The sequence below is a fragment of the Fringilla coelebs genome (genome assembly GCF_963513975.1).
Source record: "Fringilla coelebs genome assembly, chromosome: 1".
Classification (NCBI taxonomy): Eukaryota; Metazoa; Chordata; class Aves; order Passeriformes; family Fringillidae; genus Fringilla; species Fringilla coelebs.
Genome location: NC_140028.1, coordinates 146,612,567 through 146,639,908, shown reverse-complemented (window position 1 = coordinate 146,639,908; position 27,342 = coordinate 146,612,567). Strand labels below are relative to the sequence as shown.

At 39.6% G+C, this 27,342-nt stretch overlaps 1 protein-coding gene across 8 annotated transcripts in view; it reads right to left on the bottom strand.

Moving 5' to 3' along the window:
* KMT2C (lysine methyltransferase 2C) overlaps positions 1 to 27,342 on the bottom strand; it is a 190,834-nt gene that overhangs the window by 129,471 nt on the left and 34,021 nt on the right. For all 8 annotated transcript variants that reach the window (XM_084218310.1, XM_084218311.1, XM_084218314.1 and 5 more), the window contains 2 exons: positions 15,124 to 15,212; positions 2,068 to 2,206 (listed from right to left, as the gene is read on the bottom strand). In XM_084218310.1, the coding sequence (XP_084074436.1) occupies positions 2,068 to 2,206; positions 15,124 to 15,212 (228 nt within the window). The remainder of the gene's footprint in view (positions 1 to 2,067; positions 2,207 to 15,123; positions 15,213 to 27,342) is intronic.

Genomic DNA, 27,342 nt, shown 5'->3' with positions numbered 1-27,342 from the left:
GAAACACAGAATTTTCTTATACTGAACTCTGAAAAAGCAATGCAAAGGCAGCTCCACCTACACCTTTATCTATTTCTTGTGGAAACTTGGATTCTTTTCTGTCTTCTAGGCAATTTCTGCTCTGTCTGTTATGATATACTCTCATAATGCTCCTATGTCTTACATATCTAAAGCTATTTTTAAATATACCAACTCTTCCATTTTATTAGAAAGTGGAAGTTACTTACATTATAAAACAGAAAAGCTTACCAAGGAAGAGATGAAGCTGATGAGTATGAATTATTTGGAAATCAGCCTTAAAACTACTTCCCCAAGTAACACTTTAAGGCACTGTGGAGTCACACTTTATCCTAAATCTTGATACACTTCCTCCAGTCATTACACAAGCATTAGCAGAGTCTGTTATTTTACACACTGTATTTCTCCTACAAAAACATAGTCAAGCACCCAGAATTCAGTCCCCAGCCCCTGCATGATACAATGTCAGTGGCAGCACTACACAGACCATGACACAAATGATTAATCAAACAGCACAGATCAGAAGAGGCTTTTTTCAAGAAACACTTCCACAGATACTCTGACATCTGGGGTTTTTCCACCATTATGAGGACATCAATGACTTCTACAACTAACTCCCATTCTGCATCTAAGTTTGAAATCAAAATTATCTGGGGTCAAAGAAACCCTCTGATTCCAAATTAACAGTTTCATATCTCCTCAATACATTTCTTTCCAAAATGTCAGAGACAATGTCTGATCAGTATTATTTTAATTAAAAATTAATAGTACTCAGCCTTTTAATACTTTGATCAGCCAAAGCAATGAGCACATAATAGCCATTCCATCCTGACTGATCAAAGTCAACACTTTCAGTTGGAAGGAAGAATAAGTTGAGGCCAAATAAGGGCTGGCTCAGAACCAGGCCAAAGTTTTTCCAGGAGACTGTTGTCCAGCTTTTAAGAAACAAGTCTATGGCTATTGAAAGTGGTGTAATCAAATATTCATGATAACAGCAAAAAAAGTAACCTTGAGAAGAACAGAGTAGATGAAACAGCACTAAAATTTTTGCAAATTATCCAAAACAGGGTCAAATAATGAAGCAAAACAGCTGCTCAGTTCAAGCTGCTCTACGTATTTAGTGCAATTTAATCTCAGCCTTGGAAAATTCTATCAAGAACAGAAATTTTTATGTATTTCACTCAGGTATATGCACAAGAACTATTTAACTGAATTTTCTGTAAAAAGGAAAGTAGCTCTTGGAATCTAAGAGGTTTGTGAGCATGTAAAGCATGAAAATTATATATGCATCAAGTAGATTAAGTAATTTTTTGTGCACAGAAAATATGCTCTGTGTTGGATTAGGAGGAAGAGAAATGATGACGACAATTCTCTCCAAGTCTGTCAAAATATAATTACACCTGCAACTGTCTGGTAGCTGGTAACAGCACCTTCTGCAGCAAGAGACACCTGCAACTGGGTTAGAAGCTCTTATCAGAGCTTCACCGGAGAAGGTCTCTAGAATTGTGTGACACCATTTCAACAGTGATCACAGACAGCGTGCTCTGGTTTCCCTCATGTAACATAATTAATACTTTCACTGCTTTTAGGTTAATTTGTATTAATAAAAAGTTAAAAAAATACAAACGTTATTTTCTCTGTTATAAATTCCAAAACAAGAAGACATGGCAGGAGATTTGGTTTACTTTGTTCCTGAAAATACACTCGTACAAGCTGCAACATCAAAAAACAACTTAATATAAATTTGCTAATACACCATTTCCTACACAGCAGGAAAGCTTCAGTAATCACATTTTATCTCCTATCACTTATGCCTCCTTTCATTTACCCAGCTGTAACTCAAGGCTTTCCCAGAGCACTGGGAGGACAGCACTCACAGAACGCGCTTCTCACCTTGATCTCCCAGTGCGCCAATTAAAGCACAGCCCCAAACTTCAAAGCAGTGACAGCGAGTCCCAGCCTTGTGCCCCGAGCACTCTGCACCCCAGAGCCCCAGCCCCAGCCCTGCCCCTGACTCAGCAGCCACCTCCTCCTTGCTCTTTCACTCACCTGGTTTTGGCTTCCACACCCACGGAGGCGGTGGAGCTCGCGGATTCCTCGGACACGGAGTGCTGAAGGACTGGTGTTAGCTGCTTGGTGCTCTCCACTTCTGTCTGGGCATCCTCTTCTGCAGACTGTTCTTTGACTTCTGGGTAAAAAAAAAAAAATACAAAAAGGAAAATATTTAAAATTTTATCTGCATCTGGAAGCTTTGCCTTGCGCAGAAAACATCCATTTTATTTACAGACAGGTTAATCCATGTAAATATCTTCTGCCACACAACAAAATTAGAAGAATAGGAAATTACCACATCTAGCTAAAACGTGGAACTGGATGCTTACAACATGATTTCCATCACACAAAGTACCCCTGTGAACTAAAGCTGTACAATAGCAACAAGGAATGGGACAAGGGGAGAGCTGTTCAGTGACAAATTTCATACAAAGGCTGGAGTTTTAGGCATTCCCATTCTCCCCACATCTCTCATGTACCTGCTGTCAGCCCTGAAGAAACATCACAGTGAGCATGCCACTCTGGGGTATATTAAACCTTTTTTCTTCCCCTATTACCTTTAAATTTGTTCAATTCCCTGCAAATTCATTCCTGGTTAAACTAACTATGCTGGCACAGGGTTGAGGAGTTGAAGGAATGAAGGACGCGGTTTATGGCAGCTTAAACTTCATTCTGAACTAAAGGAAAATAACCCATTTTTTTAGCATACCTTTAATTACCTTAGTTGCTAGTCAGAAAAATACGTACCTCTATAGCTGACAATGCTAGATTTGACTAGCAAGTTTGGTTTTACTCTAAAACACTAAATATGAAGTTGCCACTGTCTGTGCAACTTTAAATCCTCTGCCCAATCGTTTCCCCCTTTGCTCGGAGTGAGTCAGGGATTTACCAGAAGGACATGGAAAAGTGCTGCTCCAAGTGCACCAGAATGCACAGAGCGAGGTTCAAGGCTGTACAGCAACAGAATTTGGTGTTTCTGCACTTCTCTGTACTTTGATTTTGAAACCTAAGCAACATAAAAATCACAAGACTCTGACAGATGTGCTTTAACACATCCAGCTTAAGATACATGCGCCTCATCCTGCCTATGTCCATGGCTTCTAGATCTGTCTCACAGCAGTGCCATTTTGGTCCCCTTCAAAATTCCCAGTGAACATGGGTTTGAGCTCAGAGGCCAGGACATAGAGCTCTTGCAAAGAAGTCCAGTAAGAGTAAAGCAGTAGATTATTTAGAAAACTTCAGCAGAAGATACATTCACATTTTTTAAAAAATTAACATACATGTCAAAATATAATTAAATATTGCAAAGGATAAATGACAAGTGTAGAAATGAAAGGGTAGAAGAATCTGCCACATGGGTGGGCACGCATAAAAACCTGCTGCAAGCTTTAATCTTATAAATAAAACCAAGAAAAGAGAGGAAAATTCTCAGAACGTAAAACTGTGCAGCCTGGTCTGAAATACTGAAATCATATGCCTACTACAGCACATGGAAAATGGGAAATCTGTCTTGTTTCATGCACAGAGATTTGAAATAAGATTTTTCTTTAACCTAAAGTGAACTCATTTAGGAAGACAATGTATAACATTTAAAACCCCCAGTAAACACCTCAAACCATAGTGACAAGAAACACAACATTAAAGAAAAAAAAAAATTCCTGGTTATGACTGAGTGTTCCAAGTATTTATCTGAGTTGGTGTAAATTGAAACTCAATCTCCTACTTCAGTTAAACAACTCAGTCAGTAACATACATCTGAAATGTTTTTTGGACATCTGAAACACTCAAAAGTGACTACCTGTCCAAAATTCCAATAGCTTGTGCTAAATCCCTTTCACCAACCTATTCTGAAAAAACATGCTGGATCATGATTTGACACTAAATAAATATCCCCATGGGAATGCATCTGTACAGAAAACAATGTAAATGTCTCTGTACAGAAAACAAAGCAAGATAAACCCAAACCCCACACCCTCAGTTTTTGGCACATCTGAACAAACATCCCTGGATGTTTCCTGGATGAAGATTCCCGAAGCAGGCAGTGTCCAGCAGAGCCATTCAGAATGGTCTGCAATGCGTTTCCAAGAATGCTGGATCCAAAGGACAACCTTGTGCCAGTAACCCCCAAATTTCTAAATGCAACCTCAATGAAGAGAGCAAAACATAAACACCTAGAAGACAGGCAGACGCCAAAGCACTCAGAACAAAACCCACAGCACAGCCCAGGACATCCACGCCTGAAGTGCTCCAGGAAGACCACCGGAAACCCTGGCCCTGCTCTGATCCATCTTGGCCACTTTCTTTAACCTAGTTAAACTGTGCAAAAGGAACTCTGGCTTGACTGTGTGCCTGCTGAAACTTTCAATCAAGTAAAGGAAAAAAGCCATTTACTCTGTGCCAGCTTTCAGCTCATTACCATTACTGGGCACCCAGCACACTGGGAAGGCCAAGTTCAGGGGCGCTCTCACTCACTCCCAGGAACTCTGGGCTCTGTGAGAAGACACAGATTGTTTCACTACACATGACAACTATATGAGCTTACATCCTTATGGTGCATTTCCCCTGCTGTTTGCTTCTCCAGAGAAGCAGGGACCCAAATTATACTAAATGAGACAAACAACATCTCAGTTGCTGTTTCTGCAATAAAGCAAACTGCGCCTCAATATGCCATTGGAAGACTGAAAACACGGCGCTCACTAAACAGCATGAAAATTTTGTGTGTTACTTGTGAAAATAACTTTGTGAAAGTTTTCCTGCAGAAGATGAAGGAAGAACAGGAGCACTTCATGCATTTCATGAGTCAAATTCCTAGAAGATGGATCCCAGCAGTGGCCTGGCAAGGAGACATCTCAGATACAACTCAGAGATGTTCTTGGAAGCACCTGGCACAGTATGTTTAATGAACATCACCAGATTTGGTTATGGCTTTTGACTTTGAAGCTACTGGGAATGAAGGACTCATGGATGATTAATAAATGGGAAGCTCATTTGCAGATTCATATGTACTTTATTTTGCATCCTCTTTTCATGATTGTTTCTGGCACAATGAAGGTCTTGCCTATGTATAGTGAGTTAGTGGGGAGACCGAGATTTAAAAAAACCTAGTTGTACAATTCCCCAGTGTTTCTAAGCTATTTTTTAATGTCATTATCCTTTACTGAAACTTTAGGAAAATACTAGGAAACACTGCACTTAAAGTATTTTTATTACTTGAATACAATCATATTCATAGTTCTTTCTCACCAGGCTGCTGAGGACAGAAAAGCTTACTTTTCCTATTAAAAAAACCCCAAAAGTACAAGGACTAAAGTTCCTGTCCATATGGGCCATCAAAAGGCTTGAAACTTCCACATGCTATCCAACCTGGGTAACTCACAGAATCACATCTGGTTGAGGCTGGAAGGCAGCCCAGAGCCACCTTGTCCTTGTCAAGCTGAGCCACCAGAGTCAGCTGCCCAGATGGTTTTTGAGCATCTCCGAGAATGGAGACATGAAATACAAGGGAAAAAAATCAAATTGCCTAACATTGACAGGGACAGATATGCAGGGAAGTCACTGGGACTATTAAGATTTATAGCATGTGTATTAAATTTGTCTTTTAATTAACATTTCCATCACATTTACTTCAGTAATACATATACAGTGGTGAAAAGACAATCCTTAGCTTTTGCACTATTCAAGTTTTAATTTGGGTTTTTTAAAGGAGGAGAAAAACACTTCAAAAAGGTTCAAAGATTTCTTATTATTTTTATTTCCCTTTATAGAGCAGAATACAGAGAACACTCGAAGAAAATAACAAACAACACACAGCACCCCCAGCTGATTATGTTGACTACCCACCTTCCTAACAGTAGCTGGTATCCTTATTTACATGTCTTATGTAGAGATTTACAACACTCTGAGTAATAATTGTGCTGCTAATTTCCTGGTTTCCTGCTCTATCTTCAGAGCCCTTGGAACCCTCTCTCCATGTGAGACACACATGGGACATGCAGGCTCAGGAGGGAAGCCCTGGTTTTTGTAAGCCCCCCCTGTGGCAGGGCTTGTGGAAAGCAGGAAACCGAGGATGGCTGGGATTTTATTACATGATCACAGCTTTCGCTGGGGATGTGATGAAGCAACACCAACTTAAGATCTTAAATGTTCTTTTGTTTCTTTACAAACAACCCTTTTCCGTTTTCTTGCAATCACAAGGCCCTATTTTACAAGCTATGTGGGTAAACATAAAGCAAAATAAGATGTATGTGTGGGCTCTGCTGTGGCAATCAGGCAAAGGACAGACATCAGCATATCCAAAAAAGTTTTCTTCTACATACTCAGAAACTAGCAGTCAAGTCAAAACCTAAAAATACTGTAAGAGTTCCACCAGAAAAAAAGTATTTAAAATATTATAATACTCATTATGAAGTGAAGCTTAAAAAAAGAAACCACAAAAAATACCCAAAGAGCTGTCATAAACATAAAATTAATATGCTACTACTAAATTAATATTTAGGTGCAGCAGGTTGACTATTTAACTACTTTACTGTCAGACCTACTGATTAGGCAGACAATGAAGCACATGTCATGAGCTTCCAAAACTTTCACTAAGAACAGGAAGTATTGCAGGCTGGAAAATACCAAGATCACCAAACACAGCAGGGAGATCCCAGGGGTCTCAACTGTTGCCTACCAAGATGTTCTGAGAGAGAGAATAAAGAGCTTTTGAAGGCAGCCACAGCTATTTTTGCATGAGGAAGGAGTAATGCTGTGTCAAGAAACAGCCAATGGGACCAGGTGTTTTACACAGCCCCATAGGGGTCTGCAGAACTACAAACACACCAAAATGCTCCAGGAGTTTTGACAGATAAAAACCAGGTCAGTGTAGCACCAGTATGAAAAGAAACCTTAAAATAAGGGAATGCAAACTACAAATTTAAAATGCCTACCTGTCCTGGGTTTGGCTAGCATAGTCAATTTTCTTTTTAGTATCGGGTGTTTTGGATTTAGGATGAGATTTCATTTTGGTAACACACTGATGTTTTAGTTGTTGCTAAACAATGTTTACTCTAAAGCAAGGACTCTTCAGTTTCCCATGCTCTGCTAGCAAAGAGATGCAAAAATTATCCAGGGCATGGCATGGCCAGGACAGCTGACCGCAGCTGGCCAGAGGGATACTCCAAACCATAGAACACCATGCTCAGTAGATCACAGAATGGTTTGACTTGAAAGGGACCTTAAAGATCATCCAATTCCAACCTCCTGCCATGAGCAGGGACACCTTTCACTAGACCAGGTTGCTCAGAACCTCATCCAACCCATCCTTGAACACTCAGGGGGATGGGGCAGCCACAGCTTCTCTGGGCAACCTGTGCCAGGGGCTCACCACTGTTCTAATCTCAACCCTGGGGTTTTACCTTGATCCAGTTCTCCTCCCTGCCCCCTGGGGCAGAGAGTGAGGGGGCACCTGTGTGGTACTCAGCAGACAGCTGGGATAAACCATGACAATACCCAGTACTATAATTAGCAAGTTTCACTCACTGTTTTAGGAACAAAACAAGTTTCCACTACTCAAGAGTTCACAATTCTGTTACTGCTCTCGACACAATTTGACAGCAACATCACCTCTCCTGCCAGTGGCTGAGGAAGTCACATGCACAGATCCCTTAGGTGCAGAAATCTTTTACCATAATCTAAAGGAGGGTGGTTTTAGATAACTATTAGAAAATAATTCTCCCTGTGAGGGTGGTGAGACTCTGGCACAGGGTGCCCACAGAAGCTGGGGATGTCCCATCCCTGGAAGTGCTCAAGGCCAGGGATGAGATGTGGTCTATGTGTCTCTGTCCATGGCAGGAGGGTTGGAACTGAATGATCTTTAAGGTCTTTTCCAATCCAAACTATTCTATAATTCTCTGATCTAGATACTGCAACAGGTGTTAGACAGAGATGAGAAGAAAACCTGCAGTTATTCTTATTCTGTACATTCCACTGGATATTTTGATACCTCTCATTCAAATAAGCTCTTAACTGTTAAATACATTTTGTACAGAAAATTTTGTATTAGTTATAGAATAAAACCAAGATTCTCAATGTAGGACCAAGATTCTCAATGTAGGACCATTAAAACTGTAATTTTGATCAACTGAAAACCATGAAACCATATTATGGATAACCATAACATGGAACCTCCATGACTGAGGACCTTCCTAAGCTGGAGTGGTATTCAACAGCACTCATCTGATTATTTTTCCACGAATTTGTTTAGGTCTTCTTGAAACCCATATCAAGTTGTTCATGCCCAAAGCATCCAGGAACAATGAATTCTGTAATTGCAGTAGATGCTGAGTGTAAATGCACCTGCCCCTGTACTCTATGAACACCACCTGACGTCCCCTAATTTCTGTGCTGCAAAACAAAATGAGTCATTGTGCCCTGTCCATTTTCTCCATACCACTCATCATTTTTTGGACCCTATTACATTCCTCCTCAGTGAAATCACTTCAGATTGAAGGTTTTACCTTAACTGATCCCTACAGAGGAGCTATTACTTACTTCTTGTCATACTTGTTGGCCTTTCCTGTACTTCCCCAATTACAGCTCATCCTTTTGGAGAAGGCAAAGCAGAACTGCACGTGGCATTTAACATGCCAAGGGTTTATAAAGCAACAGTAAAAAGAGAAAAAAAAACCCTCGCTGATGCTTCATTCCACTTACCCCTTTGCCAGTAATTCCTAGAATTTCCTTCTCTCTTTGACTTATGAAAGCTTCTGCAATTCTCAGAACTGAAGCACCACTTGCTCAGGTAGCAAAAGCTATTTGAGAGTGATTTTTGTTTACATAAAAGCAGGATGGTAATTTTGCCCTGCATGTTCTTTTACATGAACTACTACTGAATTAAGAGTCATTTAATAAGTACATCTTTTATTATCCTAAATAAGTTCATTTTACCCACTACGCTCTTCCCCTTTGAACCTGACCTAGAAAAGAGCTACCAGGGTAGGTGTTTGTGGGACTCCAACATCAGTCTGATTTATACTGTGATTTTAATTCATCATCAGTGAATTTCCCTTCTATTTCTTTTACCCAAATGAAGAGTCAGCCTCAACACAGCATCACTGTAATAAAAATTAAGACAGGTCTACAGAATTAGCAAGTGGTTCTTGCTCATGGCAGAAGGGATGGAACAAGATGATCTGTGAGGTTCCTTCCAACCTAGACCATTCTGTGATTCTATGAACTAAAACAAACACAGAGCAGTCTCTCTTTCCAGTGAGAGAAGAGCATGAGCCACACAAAGCACATACAACTATTTCAGTGTATTTGACTGGTAATGGCCATGTAGATCTTCCATCACATCACTCATGACACAGCAGCAGAGTTAAACATCAAGGTAATGGAGAAGAGGAAAATTCTAAGTCTTGGAAAACTTTCAAAACCTGTTGGATTACCTTTAACAAAGTATTAGTTTGATAACAAAACTACAAAACCACTATTGAATAGATAACCAAAACCAGAAAAGTTGCATTTCAGAAATAACTTCCCAGAATGCAAAACTCAGTGAGGTTAAAATTGATTTGGAATTAACAGATTCCACCAGCTCTCAAAACACCTGAGACAGAGGTATCAGTCAGAAGGCAAAAAAATCAGATTTTTCTAAATGGCCCATTTTAAGTGTGCATGATGATAAATGGTATTATTGAGTAAGCCTGTAATGATTTAAATGCAAATATCAAGTAACCTCCTCTTTTGTTTGCTTTCCTCATTACAAACAAATTACCAGAATATAAAGCAAAAATAATAAGATGCTTATAATAATTATAACAACATGCTTCAGTTCTGCTAATTTTTCCAGTGGCTGAGCAGGTAAGAGTTAGGAGCATAAGAAAGAAGAAATTACTCCTTTTCTAATGAGTACATAGAATATTAGTTGCCTTAAAAATATTTAAGTGCACTTCTAAGCATGAATTTGCCACAAATTGTATGGCCAAGTTCAATCTACAAGAAAGCCCTCAGTGGTGTTAATTCTCCCCTTCATTAATTTGAGAAGGAATGGGTGGTAATGATGAGGCCAAAGGGTCTGGATTTTAAAACTGGATTTTGGTATTAAAACACACTGCCAAGAGTTTTTGCCATCAATTCACCCAGACCAGGACTTGCTCTCAGGTGTGTTTTACTTTGCTTCAATGAGAGGCTGTACTCAGTATGGTTCACAGATTGCAAAAGGATGCCTGTACTTCCTTTAATAAGCAGGATATTGCAGAATTTTTTTCCTCTAGGAAAGTGCTTTTCAGGCTGCTTCAAAGCTGATGAGATTCTGACTTAGTCCAAAAATCCCTGGCAACTTCTGCATGAATAACTTTCCTCCACTGAGAAGTGTTTGTTTCTGGTTCTCCAGTGCTTTGCCCAGAGACAAATGAGTCTGGTCAGAGGAAGCCTCATCATCAGGAAGTTAATGTGAAGTCCAACAAGAAATGAACTGGCCAGGCAACGTCACTGGGTCTGATAAAAATGTTACTAACAACAATAATGTAGATAAGGAACTACTGGTTGATAAAATCATCCAGGTTCTTTTATGTATTATTAGAGGCCTCTGAACACCATGGGGAGTTGAGGGTCTGGTAGAAAGCACTGCTGTAAGGGCTGGTTGACATGGTATGGATAGCTAACAAAATAAATACCTAACCCAAGAGACTCAGCAGTTCAAATAAACTTATTTTATTGCATTTCTCCCAGATCTGAATCTCAATACCTTTATGGTGGGACACAGACAGGAAGAATTACAGACCCTAGAATGAGTTGGGATATTTCACAAGTGTTCTCCAAAAGAAAAAAAAAGGGGGGGGAATAATCAGATAATTAACACAGAGAATTCAGTTTCAACTTAAATGCAGAGCCAAGAAAATATCAAGTACAGAAACCTGCTGAAACTAACAGAAGATGGGGAAAAGAAACAGAAGCCAAGCCAAGTCTTCATTAGTAGCAAAAGGGCTACCAAACCTACAGAAAGCTTATCAGGAGCTTCTTGGTGTATTATTTCTTTCTTTGGATTAGCAGTTTTATATTTGCATATATCCCTGTGCACAAAGCCCCATGCTTTCCAGAATTTTCTGGTTTGCATATTCTTGGCCATGAGACACTCACTCATCAGAAGAAAACTGTTCTTCCAGAGAGGAACAGCACAAGAGGATCCAGAGGGGAACACAGCATTTTGCAGCAAACAGTGTTTTACTGATAACCAGAAAGGTGGAAGGTGTTGACAGCTGGAAGGTTTGACAGGACCAGAGGCACCAGGCACAAACAAAAACACAGGAAGCTCCCTCTGAACATCAGGAAATCCATTTTTACTGTGAGGGTGCCTGAACACTGGCATAGATTGTGCAGGGCAGGTTGTGGAGCCTCAGCCCTTGGAGATAAAAGCTGCCTGGACATGGTCCAGGTGACCTTGCTGGAGCAGGGCTGTGGAGCAGAAGATCCCCAGAGGTCCCAGCCATCCTTAACCATGCTACAATGCTGTGGTGCCGAAATGATGGGAAGAATGGGTAACCACAACATCAGCTGGATAGAGAAACACCAGTGCAACATCACTGGGAGAACCACAGTGAAGAAAAAGGAGCAGACAGCTGGAAAGACAAATACAAAGCTGAAGAGCAGAACAGACATGAAGTGAGGAGCCAAAGGATCAGCAAGAGAGACAGGGCTGGTGGGTAAATGAAAGGAGTCTGTCCTGAGGTTTACAAGAAGCTGAAAATCTATTGATTCAGTAGAAGCAGCTGTCAACACCCTTTTTTCAGGAAAAAAGTTTACTTAGCTCCAAACAGCTCTTTTTTTCCAAATTCCAGAATTTCCTTTCCCCAATTCCAAATCCCTCCTCCTCTCTTTCCGTCCTTAAGAATTCATCTCCACCAAAGGGAACTTAGTACTTGGCAGAAAAGGGACAGGGCTCAGGAATTGCTGCAGTTGGCAGGAGAAGCAGCCACACTGAACTGATCAGAGCAGCACACGGCTTACCCTGCTCTGCTTCCAACTCTGCCTCACTTCACATGTGAGATTACAGAATTTTGGGAAGGGCAGTAACTTGTTTCCCGTACTGCAATTAAAATGACTGCGCCTCAGCATTGCAAAAGAGCCCCTTTGGGAAGAATTTTTGCCTTTTTTTTAAATTTAAATAAGTATTTGTGTCAACATTACAAATGGAAATAATGTTTAGTACTTGCACACTCCTTGCTTTTTCTCCCCATAAAAGATTTGACAGCTGCTAAACATTTCTTTATCTTAGGTGGGATTATATGGGGCACATCCTTTTTTTCCTCCCTGAGAGGGGAGTTCTTACTCCTCCTGCATTGCTCCCTTCCCTAAAAGCAGAGCTCATTATACTGAATACAACATCAATAACATGGACTTCTCTAATGTTATAAAACTTAATTAAATAAAACAAAACAGAAACAACCTCAGAGTCCCAATTTCACACAGTAAAAAAATTCCTGATTATTCTCAATGTCCAACTCAAACAATGGAAAGGAAGCCAGGAAGCCAGAGACTCAAAATATGTCACAAATCACATGTTAAGATCTTTAGACATTTAATTTCAACTTCTCTAATATCACTATATTGTGTTTTGGTTTGCCAACTACTGCAAAAATTTTCTGGCAAGACCACTCTTTGCAAGCAAAGAAAACAAAACCCTTTTCTAGTTGAAGCAGAGACTAATAAACTAGTATAGAAATACCCTTCAATTTAATAAACAGTTTTAAACAGAGCAACAAACTGAGAGTATTCCTTCTCCTACACTTCTGTGCTAGCTCAGGTAAGTGCTTAGAGTAAGTTTTAGAGGCAGCAGCCTTTTCAGATAATATGATTAAACCTCTAGCAAGTCACATGGTGCCCTGCTTTTAAAATAACATAATTGTGATTCTGTCTCTATCAAACTGCTCAACATGATAATGCTCTTTCAAGTCTATTTTTGTTCCCCTGCAAAAATGGGATTTCAGACATATGTATTTTTACTAGGCATCTTCTCAGTGAGGAGCACAGTCTGTAAATCCATCCTAGGCTCAGCACTGAAGTGATGGTGCCTCACTTCCAGACTGCTGGAGGTCTTGTTCCATGGGGATTTCCATCACAGTGCTCCTACTGCCCACACCTTCAGAAATGGGTATCAGCCACCTGTGACACTCAGGATTATTCTGATGAAAGATAATGGAGAGACTTATCTATATGCACTCTCAGAGCCTTAAAATAATTATGTGTTCTTCTCTCTTCTGAATCAGAAACTGCTCTCAGGTTTCTGTTGAGGAACTTTGTTAAAAATGACAAAAGCAAAAAAGAAATACAGCTATCACTGAATTCCCTACACAGTAGAGTACCAGTTGTTAGGTTTAAATTTATTTTGGGGTCTTTTTTCTTTTCCTAAACATATTTAAAATATATAAAACTTATCACTTTAAGGGGACGCTTTTTGCCCCCTTCACTGACTTTCATAAGAATGCTTCTATCACATAGGATAGGAAGAGTAATCACCATCATCATCATCATCATAACAGAGTAATAACAGAATTAGAACTAGTCATCCTTTACCCTGCTCTGTTTTTCTACACACAAATACCCGCTCCAACTTTTTCATTTATATATTAATTTATTAGTCTATTAACTAGTAACTACCTACTGGTAGAAGCTGCAAAAGATCACCCAAGTTTCACTACGACCAGCAGTTTTATTTGCAGGGGCAGAAAACCAAGGGGCAGAATAAAACAATGAAAGATCCCTGAATTAAGCTTTAATTTAGGCTCCCTCTACATGCCATTAACACTTGAATTCAACACAAGCTGCAACTACACACTCCTGACACCCCCCCAAAGTCTCGAGTCACAAGCACAAAGACTTCCCAGCATCATTCCACATGTAGCAAGGAAGAAGCAAGCCACCAGCACACACAAAGCCCATCCTCAGGAGAATTTCAGCCTCCTCCTCCTCTGTGGTTTTCACCACAGCAGCCAAGCTCCTGCATGGCCCATGAAAAATGCTGCTGCAAAAATGGCTCTTTTCAGGTCCTCTATCTGTTGTCCAAATACATCTGCACTAAGCACAGATCCTTGTCTTCATCTTTAAGGGCTTCACTACTTCACCCCCTCCACTCAGCAGCTTTGAGAGACCTGGACAACTCCCTTAACTCAGCTGGCACTTCATGCCATTCCTGCCCTGACCAACAGCTTCTGCTGCTCATGTCTCTGTGCTTCCTTCCACTTCTTTCATTACGCATACAGGGCCACCTAATTAAATTTATAAATCCTTAGCTCTCCATTTTCATTAAGCATTTTCAAGGCTTTTTTCTGTCAAACCAACAAACTTCTGCCAAGTGGCCACAACATCATCTTTCTTGGTGGGTTTCATCGTTCTGCACTCGGTCCCTGGTTAAAAACAGGGAAATGGCTACAGACACGTGCCTGGCAAGGAGATGACAGTTCTTCACCATGGCCTTTATCTCATGTGTTGGCTCATCTTTAGGCTCCTGAACTGCCAGAACAGAAATCACAAACTGTTTCAACAGTACTCAGTCCAGAACAATGAGCTCCCTCTGGTAACTGAAGCATTTGGGTACCACCACAACAAATATTTACCAAAGCAAGAAGAGAGATTTATCCTGTTTCCTAAGCAGCAGCAGGAAGCATTAGCATTTGGTTATCCTGGTTATCCCTTTGGTATATAGTCTGCTGCAGTTAGCTGAAGATACAGGTCAATAAGTAGTAGTGTATTTTGGCAGGTAATCCAAAAACAGCAGCTGCCACTTCAGAGCATTTATTTTTTTTAGCTACAGCCTTGCAAAAGTAGGAAAAGAACCTCTACATATCTACACTACAAAGAGATTCCCATTACACTATTTAAAAATAATAGCTTCAATAGCTTTAAATTAATATAAGTTTAAATACCAAGGTTTTTTCCTTTTAATTCTGCCCAAATGGCACATCTTGTACTACAAAATGGAAGAACTATTTCTTGTCTACCAAAGTCCTGCATAACTAAATGCATTTCTGAGAGAGAAGCAATACCCAGAGAGCATCAGCACTATATTCTCAGTACCTGTTTCCACAGTGTTTTCTGTTTCTGCTGCCTCCAAACCATCCATACTGTCTTCATCCTCCACTGCAGTTTTTCCTCTACTCCGAGGCCTGCAAACATAAGAAGGAAAAACTCTTTTTAGACTGAAAAGCATTTGTAAAATTAGGATTTAAATCACTTCATTTCAAGGGATGAATGTCAGCACTTAATTATGTAACATTCAAGCTAACCCATTACTTCAGTCTTGTACAAACTGGAAGCTTCCTCCCCTTTTTCCCTGTTCTAGGTTTATGTCTCCAGCAAGGTACACTTGAATCAGCAGCTGGCCCTTTAATTCTCTCTGATTGTACTTACAAGAAAAATACAATAATGAACTTTTACTGATCAAACAACAGACTAAATCAGCCAGATTTTGACACAAGCATCCTGTCTGCTCCATGCAACATGCAACTACAGAGAGGTAAGAGAGACCCTATCCAAAATCTGGGCAGCAGCTACTATAAAATAGAGACTGATCCACACAGAGCACCCTTGGAAGAAACTTCCATAGAAGAATAATGATGCTAAAGCAATGAAACTGAAACACACATTATTTTCAGTGAAACAATATTTTGACACGTGAAGTAAAATGTTATGAGAGATGACTAGATGTCATCACATTAAAAAAGTCATCACGTGAGGACAGCCTGTCAAAACTAAAATACCTGGCAGATTTGTTTCAATTTCAACCAAGGTCTGACGGAAAGCAGACAGGTTTGTGCCACAAATTCCAGCCTTTTTTCCCTGCCTGGCTCTTCAGTAACTATCATGGTGGGCTGCTGAGAAGCCCAGGCATCCAGATTCCCAGCTGTTCAGCAGCCCATTTGAAAGGGAGCCAAGAGCTTGGCAACTCGCCTCCCAAATTTTCAGGCTACTTGGCAACCTGCCTGGCATGCTGACGGAAAGCCTGGGAGACCCTGGGAGCTTCTGATTCCAAGTACACAAATTTTGAGCAGTTTGGGGCATCTCAGCAGTTCCAATGTCCAGAGCTCCCAGGCAACCATTCACCCAACCAACATGCCTTGAATCAGCAGGCCAGCGCACGGGCACCCCGCCTGCCCCCCCAGACAAAACCCCTCCAGTTCCTCTTTCACAAAGCACTCTGAAAGGTTTGGGTTTAGTTCTGCATTGGGGAGAAAAGGTTTTGGGTTTTTTTTGAAGCGATTAAATCATTCCAAAACCAGCATTTCCTTTTTTTGTACAGTTTGTTATAGCACTTGGTCCATCCAAACTATTTCCGCAGGACTGGAGCTGCTAATTCAGCTACAGAAGAAATGCTATCATGCTAAGCCTTTGGTTCTCCTGGATCAAAGAACTGGGCAGAACTGGAACCATCTCTGGAGTCTGTACAGGTTGCTTTCCTGCTAGAAGAGGACTGACTCTCTTGGACTACCTAGCAAGACAACCCCTTCAGATTGTGTTGGGACCATGTGAGTCTCTGTGAAGGAGGAAAAGAAGAATTAAAGGGAGGCTCAAACCAAAGTCTGAAAACCTCCCACTCAATTTACAAAGGAGCCAGGGGAAAAGAGAGAAGCAAGAAGAGATTAAGGACAGGAGGACTCCTCTCGGCATCCCTATGAAATTTGTTCAGGATAATGCTGAAAAACGTGAGCACAGATGGAACCCTAGGGATTACAAGGTTATTGCTCCCCTTGCCTGCTGATCCATAAGCAGTGACAGCACACCCAGAAGACACAAAATATGTAACAGCCTTCTTGAGAGAGACATCAGCATTCCCTTCACTCATTTGCCACTTTACAAGCTCCCAGAGCAGTCTCTTAAAACCACACTTCACAAAAATTCAAACCAGAATAAACTGGAATAAACACAGTGACCAGATGAAACTGCCTCGCACTCCTCCCTGCAGCCCCTGCATCAGCCCATCCAGGAGTACAGTGACCAGTGAGCTGGCCTGAATGGGGACACATTTTGGAAGTGGGAATGACACAAACATTGCTGGCAGCAGCATCTGAGATGGTCACACAGATGGATTCCCATTTGTAACAAAGAGTAGGGAGTAGAGCAAATGGAACATCACAGCCACTGGATAGAACAGGCTCTTCCAGCAAGACTGAGTTACAGCAAGGAAGGTAACATTCCTCTAACACTGAGGAAAACAAAGCAGCAGGTAAAGAAGCCAAAAGCATTTAAGTATTAAATTTCTTGCAGTTCTTCACAACATCCCAGCACATCATCCAGCACCAGTGAAAGGACAGAAATGCATGTGAGTGAAAACACTTCCCTTGGTGCAGGAATGCTCAAAAGCTTTACAGAACACAATCAGCTAAGGACAGGGATTATTTCTAAATCCTATCCCAATTATTCTTCTACCAACTACCTGTCTGCAATGCAAAGTTACAAGTCCATACTAAACAAGGACTACTGCAAAATCATCACAAACATAAATGATAATTCTACTTTTTCACAAATACCCCTTCTCAGTATTCCCCAACACAACCATGGAGGCAAAACTTGCGGAATAGTGGAAGACGATGATTGTTTGTGTTTATTTAACAATTTACAGATGAGTTTAGATTTTCTATTGAACTACAGTTCATGTATTAAACACCAAAACCTCACAAAGTCTTTTTAAACATTTTGTTTAAACAAGAGCAGTATTCGCACCTTGAACTCCCTATCGTATTTTAGCAACCTATTGAACACCAAGGAAAAGCAGAGGTTTCAATTAATTAAACATAGCTGCTTCTTTCAGCAGAAGATATAACCATATCTGGTGTTTCCTTGCCATTCCCCTCCCCCAAATAGTCTACAAAAAACCTTCTTAATGTTGTGCAGGTTTTAAATAAAACTGAAGAAACAGTGAAAAACATGGTAGATTATATCGTTAACTTATTTTTGCTGCTTACATTCATTTCCCAATCATCAGAGGAAATTTTATAGCCTACAAATTTATGTTTGGCTTAGAGCAAAAAAATTAATTCAAGTCACAAAACAGTGAAATATACACTGTACTGACAACTATAATTTAATGTTTCCACAGCAAATGCCATTTGAGAAGGCCATATAGCACACCTAATCGCTGCAATCAGCATTTGTAATAAGAATGGATTGTTTCATGTTATTTGCATTAAGTTTAAGCATTTTATTTAATAGTTTTATACAAAAAGCTTTTGGCTGGTTTGCATAACACTACATTTTTCCACTGAAAAACCCTGTTAATTTTTTTTTCCTCTACACTAATTTCCACTTGCCCTTAATACAGTGGGAAAAGCAGTCTGTGCTCCATTCTTTGCCTGGGACTTGGTTTCTTCTGAAGGAGGATGTGAGAAGGAAATAGGGGAATGATGGTGTCAAGGGCCAGTTTTTACAGTCTTAAAGCAATTATGAAACAACAGCCCATGACTGTTGCCCTTCACCCACACAAAGCCAGGCAGTTCTAAAACTTAATTGCTGTATTGAACACTAAAACCTCAGTTCTGCTCTAGATCTTGAAGCCCAACCCCAAACTTTCCTATCAGGAGGAGTAACTACATCACCCTGCAGAACCCCCAGTAGCTCAGAATATTGAACACAGATGAGCCACGTCTCCTGCAGCTCACAACAGACCCAGAACAAAATGTACAGGCAGAGCCTGACCAATGCACACTCTGGCAGAAAACAATAAATATTAGTCAGTGGGCAGGCAGGGAGCTTGGTACACAGGCTGAAGGGCTGCCAAGGTCCCTGCCACGGCTTCCTTGCCTGCCTTCTTCCTACAACAGAGGTCAATTTAGAAGGGAAAAAAACAAGAACACATCTATTTCTGCTCAAAAGTACAGATCTGCTGAGAGCAATATAACTTCTTGAAGTTGTTTAAAGCACGTTCAGCATTTAATGGAATAAAATCTACGACAAAGACAAAACTAGACTTTTTTATTAATGCATGACTATAATTACTGTCTACGATAATTTTACTCCTCCTTCCATAAAACAGAGTCAAATTTGTCAAAATCCTTTGTGACCTACTCTTAATTTTTTTTTATCAATTAGCTTTTTTAGCTAATGCCTTTCATTAATCTCCATCTTTAAATATACCATGGTAAACAAAAATCTCATAATTCTTCTCTGGGTAAGCAACTAATTAAATTTAGCCCTGAGGGGGAAGAAAAGCCCAGAAAAACCTTTCACAGGGCTCAGCAGAGCATTAGGTACTCTCTCTGCACAGGGAGAAAGCCCTGCTGAGGCTATTTCAAAGCCCTGAGGACTTGGATACCAGTGGGAGATCACCAGGTACCTGAGCAGCTTCTGCTGAATGCACAGAGAGCAGCATGGGAGAAAATGGAAAAGTCTCTTATTCACCTGACACTAATGAGATACTGTTTCTTTTCTTCTATTTTCTGCATGATTGGGGGGGGGGGGTTTTGGTGTTTTGTTTTGTTGTTTTTTTGACAGGTCACAGCAATAGCACCATAACTGGACAAGTACAATGTAGGTCAAAAGTACATCTTGGATCTTCCTCATTCTTTCCACAAAGTGATCAGGAATAAGGCCATGGGCCAACATTTCCTGGAACCACATGAAATAACTGACAAAGCTACTATCCTCAGATGCCTGTCACTGCCAGGACTAGTTTATGATTACCCAGAAGTTACTGCCAGACACCAGTTTCTCTAAGTCTTCCAAAGTTGCTACCAACAAAACCATGTGACAGCTTGTTCAAGACCATCTATCAAAACTACCCTACTCCCCCCCATGCATTTTGTTCTACACTTATGAAAATAGGTACACAAGATCTACTCAAGAGTTGACTCCTTTTTCCAAAATACTGAAACCTCTACATCGTTCAGAAAAGAAACCACCTTCCTTCGTATACTTTCCAAACCATGGAGCAAACTGATGGCACTAAATATATAAAACAGGGCTAATAACCTTAAAAAGCAGTGCAACATCTGGGATACAGTAACATCCTAAACCAGCACAGATGTCTTGTTAAATGAACATCTGTCCACAGCCTTACTTGGAAGATGGTACAGGAATGATTTATAAAAAGGTTCAATTAGTGCTGCCATCAGCACGGCTAGTCACAAATTAACGTTCACAGGCACTTCCACAAGTGAAAGCTGTTACCCTCTTTTCAAGAATCTTTTTAACAGGTGTGCAAAAGCCACATGCTCCCACTACACTACAACTGAACCGTGGAGTCCTAAATACAGCTGTAAAAGTTTAACTGTGCTTAAGTAGAGGCTAAAATACTCAAGGTTCAGCTGGTAGCCCCAAGCGAAGAGAACCACAGCAAGCAAGAATCATTCATGGAAATACCTATGAGATAAAAGGAGTTGGTTTTTTTTTTTCTCTCTGAACACTACTTTGCTCTTTATTACTTCTAAGAGTTGAGAAAATTCTACATCCAAGCCTGGATAAAATGAAAAGCACAGCTCTGGAGGCAAGGAAGATGCCATCTAGCTAGAATAAACTTCAATAGCCCTAAACATTAACAAGCTTAAAACTGGAAACTTGCTCCTATATTGACTCCAGCTTCAAACTGATTCTGATTTACAAGATTCCTCACAGGATTTTTTAACTGAGCAACAGGTGAAAATGTTTTTTGCATTTGGTCTCACTCTCCCCTGTGTTTTCTTTTGTACATAGTAAAAAAAAGAATGCAACATGTAGTTGCTTCCTATTTACTTCTTATGTTATATATGTGTGTACTAAAGGCTGAGGGATCCTGATGCATGGCAAAGATGTGCAACAGAAACATGGCAAGTGAAAGGTGACAAAAAGTTGACCGTTTACTAATAGAGAGAAGTGAAAATTTTCTTGTTTAACACCTGCTGAACCAGACTTTAATTAAAATCTCATAGAACTTGCACAAACTTCAGTTTCATTATTAAAACATCTCAAAAATACACTTGATATTGCCTATTAGTCTCTTGGCACAATCAAAGACAAGTGTGTTTCTTATTAATTTTAATTTATAAAGCATAATCTTTAAATAAAATACTACCTCAAAGAGAAGTAACCCAACTTACATTTAAAACCAAAACATGGCAACTTCCTATCTTACACCTCCTCTAGTCAGTAACTATCTAAAAAACAATTCACTCAACGTTATTCCTTTACTCAGGCTAAAACATCTTCAGAGCTGAAACTTTTTCACATCTATATTTAATGGAGTTACTACTGAAAGCAATAAACACCTGAAAAAAAAATATTATTGCCTTTGAGATCAGGATGTCTGAGAAAAAGTATAAAAAGAAGCTACCTCCTTTGGACAATTCCCAGCTTAACTTTTCCAGTACTCCCCTGTGACAGGGAGATTTATCAAAGATTTCCTACACTGCCCAAAGAAATGCAAATAGAATTCTTTTTAAGATTATTTGTACCAAATACCATAGATGCATCTTTGCCTTCATTCTAGAGTACAGGCAGTGCTGACATAAAGTAAGCAAATGCAAAGGAAACCCACAGGTGAATGCAGAGCTCTTGAGAAACAAGGCTGAGAGGCTGGGAGTGAAGTATCAAAATGAATTTGAATTATGTTGTTCTAATGATTTAAAAGCCAAATAAATGAGTACTTTTGAGCAAATGTGGAGTTGGGTCTATCTGTATTTTTGACTTCAATTGTCATCACACAGGACAATTGTAACATTAATCGACCTTACCTGTACTATGGAGGGTCTCAGGCCCATACTGGTGCAAAACTGCTCTCCATGGGAGACTGAGAAAAGGCAAATAGGATGTGCTGCCTGCAGGCACTCATCAGAGAACTGTCTACCCAAATCAAAGAGCATTAGGAAAGTCATCCCACTGTTGAAAAATCTTAATCTCAACTCAGTTTTGCAGAAAGCCACCAGATTCAGGAGGATGAAGCTGCGCTCTGTTGACTGATGAAGCTGATCTGGACAAAGCCACCATATTTAGTATTTTCTCTGTTCACCCCAATGCCATTTACAGTTGTTCAGTTTGAGTCTGGAACTGTTCTTTTGAGAGATACAGCTGATGAAGGCTATCATAGCTGAAACAGAGCTTTACTAATAATGTCAAGACTATGAAGTCTTCTTCCCAGGTTGTTACCCGTTTGAGAACATCCTCAGTGTGTTGGCAAGAGAGACAGAGGGTCAGAGCAGCCAAAGACCAAACCAGGAAGATTCAGTATCACTGATTACCAGTTCATTAACAGTTGCAGGTACACAAAATAATGTATTTTTCACATGAGCCCATAAAATACCCTTGAAGTTACAGCTCTGCTACAGCCAATTATGGCCTGAGACATTGACAATAAACCTACTACACTGCAAGGACTTTTGCATATCTTTTTGTGAAACCATTACATGAGAAAATCTGAGTTGGATGCTCAAAGTATGAAGCCAGGCTGCCTGATCTACATGTATGGACTTCAGATTTGGAGACAGTTCCAACAACAGAGTGAGAAATCATATAAAAGGCTTTCAGATCTTTTAGCTTTCTTTTTTACTTTTCAAACTGACTGCTTAGACATCCATAAATGCTGTAAGTGAAAATTGCCTTCAGTCAACTCTCTGTCACATTAACCCAGCAATGCACAGCATCAGAAACTGCTACAGGTTCTTCTTTCTCAGGAACCACATTCCCACCGATATGTAGCCTTGTTTATAGTTTTAGTTCCCTAACACCAAACATTTTACGTGCAGACCTCAACAATTATACATTTTTCAGAAAAAAATTGCAAAAAAATTTCAGCTGCCATTACAGCACATGACGTATCTGCAGCTTTGCACAAACTACATCCTTTCTATATTTGTTACCAATGCACTTGGCCACATTCACTAACATAACGATGCAAAACAACTTACTAGAATTGCAGCACTTGCAATATTTTTTTAAAACCTTTTCTAGAATCAAATTAAGACAAATTTTTGGGAGCACCAAGAGCTACCAAGTAGAGGCACCTGCAAGTTTCCAATCCCAATAAGCTCTGTTTATCTACCTGGCTCCAGACTTGATAATGGCTCTGCCTTTGTAACTCCCCCAGACAACAGGTAGTGTGAAGCTCTTTGGCAAATTTGCTAAATAATGTTTAGCAAGTCCACTGACTGTTTTCACATGTTCTCTTTTGACAAACAAAGAGAATGAAATGGCAAAATGAACAGCTGAGAGACCACTGGAGCTGTCAAGATCACAAATTTCTAATCTCTGCAAGACTTTCACGTGTGATAAATTCAACCCACACCATTCACCACTGCTCCTGTCCATACTCCTCTGTACTCTAACTCAATAAAACTGCATCAAAATATGATACTGCATCCAACACTGCATTTTCCTGATGGGAAGCATAAGCATCCACTTCCATCTGAGCACAAGACTTGTTTCTCCATGACGACGGGCTACGCCAAGTTCCAACTCCTCCAATCTTGTGAACAGCCATGGTGCCCAGAATTTTTTATCCACATCAGCACCAAGCTCATGTCTTTTTTAAGAATTATCTAGCTCCTTGCTCTTTCACATGCTGTAGGCTTTGCCTGCTACTCTCTTCTGAATAAAGGTGGCAACACAATGGTAAGGGCTGTAATTCTCATGTCTGGTGATTTCAAGATCCTGTACATAAAATTCAGCGGATCTGAGTCATCACGCATGAGAAACAGCTGCCAAGTACTTGGAACTTGGTAGAAGTTTTGGTCTCTGTGAACAGATTTTTGTAATTTTAGCACCATTAATTAAAAGTCATTTTCAAAGATTTCCTTTTGGAACTTTGCAGTCTGACAGTCTTATCACAGGAACATGGTGAAGATTCTTGCAAAGTGCATTTTTCTCCTTAACTTAAATATCCTCACTGGATATATTTAGGTGCCAGGTGAAGGTTGTGCTCTCTGTCACTCAGCCACACAGTGCAGGTATACAAACAAACCAATAATCTAATACTAACTACTAAAGTTTTTACTCAGAAAAGTGTTTTTATACCCAGCAAATGCCATCTGCATACACTGATTATACAGTGTTGTAACCACTGCTTTCATTCATCATTAATTCAGCTTGGACACTCAAAAAAGGATGCAAATATTCAACTATTTTATATTTTAGATAAACTAACCCCACTCACACGACATCATTTTGAGAGGTTTCCAGATCTTACATCTATCAAAATGCATCAGTCAGCTCAGAACATCTCATGCCTTCTCATCGAATAAAGCTCAGAATCTTTTGTCTCAAGTCACTTTTGCTAATGTCTTCTGGCTTCACAGCAAACACAAGTCTTCCTGTAGATTACATGGACAATAACTCCATTCCTTCTTATGTTTTTGAAATGTTTCTGATGCCACTATTACAACAAAAAAAACCAACACCTTTCTCTCCCTCAGGTATGTGTTATAGGATTTCCTGAGAAAGGCCTGATAATATGTTTATGAAAAGCAAAGAAGAACCTCTGGGCAAAAACTTCAGTATATTTAATCTTAAACAAGCATTTAAGCTTCAACTAGAAGGATCAGGACATGAAAGGAAGGGCAGTACCCAAAGAGCTATAAATAACCTGCTTTTATAGAAGATGCTGGCCTAGAATACTAGACAGAATTTTCTTTATAATACTCAAATTAATTGATGGCATGTAAGAAAAGCAGTTCTTGCATGTCAACCACAGTTTGTCATTATCCATCTAAAATGGATTTAGACAAGAAAAAAACCACAACAGAAATGAATGTCATATCACCACGTATCTATTCCATCTGTTAGCACCCTTAGTGCTCCTTATAAAGACATGCATTTTTATTTCAGATAATGTCAACAAGTATTATGAAATATTTCTCTTTCAATAAAACTGCTAAACCTAGGAAAGCCAAAGGGAAAAAACACAAGATCTGCTCACTAATTAAAAATCCATTAAAACTTAGTCAGAAGGCTTGGAAAACCTCAGAAGAATAAAAATAGATCTAAGAAGAAAATGGGCAATGGAATCAGATGGGTGTCAGTGTATATTTATAATTCACATGAATTGTTTTTCTTTTAACAAAATTGTTTTCAAACTAGATGTAAAACCTAAAAGCCAGATCATGGAATCTATTTTTATACCAGAGTAAATAAAAGTCTGGAAATACTATTGTGAAATATAAACAACAATATAAGTAGCATAATAAGCAACACTCCGTAGCACAGACACAAGTAATACAGATCTTCAAACACCTCTAAAAGCTTCTGTATGAACAGACATATCAATCTCTAGGGGTGTTGATGAGATAGAAATTCTAAGGTTTTTGTCAGAAATTCTGCTAACAATAATGTGCCTAGACTTTTTTTCACCCCTGAAGAAGAGTCTTCCAACCTGGAGTCAAAAACTTGCCTTCTGAAAATTACAGATAGCTAACAAACACCTCCAAGTAATTATAAGAGAGAACTTTCAAACTTCTGTTCAAAGGATTGTTAAATTACCATTATTATTTTGGGACAATGATCATTGCTGTTCACCAAAATTTTCACCAGTTTTTATTCAAGACCACTACCAACTATACCAAGCTGGTCTGTATATTTTTTCTTCGTGACAGACTTCATCCCTTTAATATTAAATATATTAATTAATGCTATTTTTTTTAATTATTGGACAGGTTAATTATTTCTTTCACATCTTAGTTCCTCATTTCTTTAGTATGCTCTTAAAGAAATTTTTTTTTTAAATGAAGTTAATAAAAGGATGGTATTTCCAGCACTCAATGTTAGAGGAGTTCTTCTACCTGAAGATCACCTTCACTCTCCCACCCTCCCCAGGCTGAGCAGGGATCAGGCTGTGTCAGAACTGCCAGCAGGAGAGTGATCTACTGCTCAGCCTACGTCATATGATACAGGTCAGAGTTATAAACAAAATTGTCTCTGTGTCACATGAGAGGGGCACGTCCCCAGCCAACCCTGCTAGAGCAACTACTACAATGGAAGTCATCCAAGAGGACCATCTGATACCTCCAGGTCAAGTTCCTTTGAGGCCACCATCCAAGGACACGAGGCTGCAGGCTCATTCCATTTACTGCCCTGCAACTTGCACAAGGTCCTCAAGTTCTGCAACTTCTCTCCAGTTCCACAAATATACTCAGTTTAAGCATTAAAATGTGGTTTTTTAGTGTAATAGGAAACCAATTCTCAACATCTAAGCTCACTGTGGAGAAAAACACGAAAATGTTCAAGATTCAAACGTGCAGATCTGACAACTTACAGATTATACTAAGTTGAATTAACACTGAATTTATACCAAAATTCAAAAGAGATAGTTTTCATCCCCACCAGTTTGCTTCATTCATTAGAGGTTCATGAAAGTCTGTGCTGGAAGCAGCCAGGGAGAGAGCAGTGGTAGGAAAGGGTTACTGGAGAAGGAGGAGAGCAAATAAAGGCAGTGGAGCTTCTTTTAGTGACAGTGCAAGTAACGCTGTCTAAAAGGATTTGGAAATCATAATCTGAATCCCTTTGCTTCCTAACTTTTTTTCTTTTTTTGCAAACCACCAGAAAAAAAGTAATGAAAATAATCAGAAATGATACTGCAGCTGATTTATAATGGGACTATTTGTATATTTACCTAATCTTTTCTGAGCACAGACCTTCTGGAATGACAGCTTCTTAGATATTTATACTTTTTATTTCGGCTTGCTTTTTACATATACACATATGCTTCTAATTAACATTTACAGCATGGAAATTCAGTTCTACTCACCAGACCACACCATGGAGCCTTAAAAATTATCTTAATCAAATGTTTCAGAAGTACTTTCAGGTATAAAAAGCCGGCAGAGCAGCTCTGAAAGAGCTATACTGGCAACTACTTGTGAAGATGACACAAACGTGAAACTTAATGGCCCTAAAGCTACTCATATTTATCCAAGTACTGCCTTGGTGTCACGACAGGACAGAGCAGTTCCTAGCTCAAAACTACACAAATTTCAGTGTTAAAATAAAAATATTTTCTTAAAGAGTATTCTGCATAATTTTTTTTGCAGTATTTTTGCACACTGAAATTTCTCCTTGAAAGCCTTTATGCTAACAAAAAGAACTACAATTGAAGTATGCCTTACCCTCAGAACCTTAGAAACCCTTTGTCTTTTGCAATCAATGCATTAAAGATAACATTTGAAAAGAATCTTCAACCACAAAGGTGTTCAACATTCATTAAACCATCCCTGGAAAAGCTGCTACAGGGAGTGCTATGAGAGCAGAAGTCTGACTGCTCTGAGATTCAGTGGACACAATGCCAGAATCATTATCCATGCGAGCCCAATATCCCTAACTAACACTCAATAACAGTAATTGATT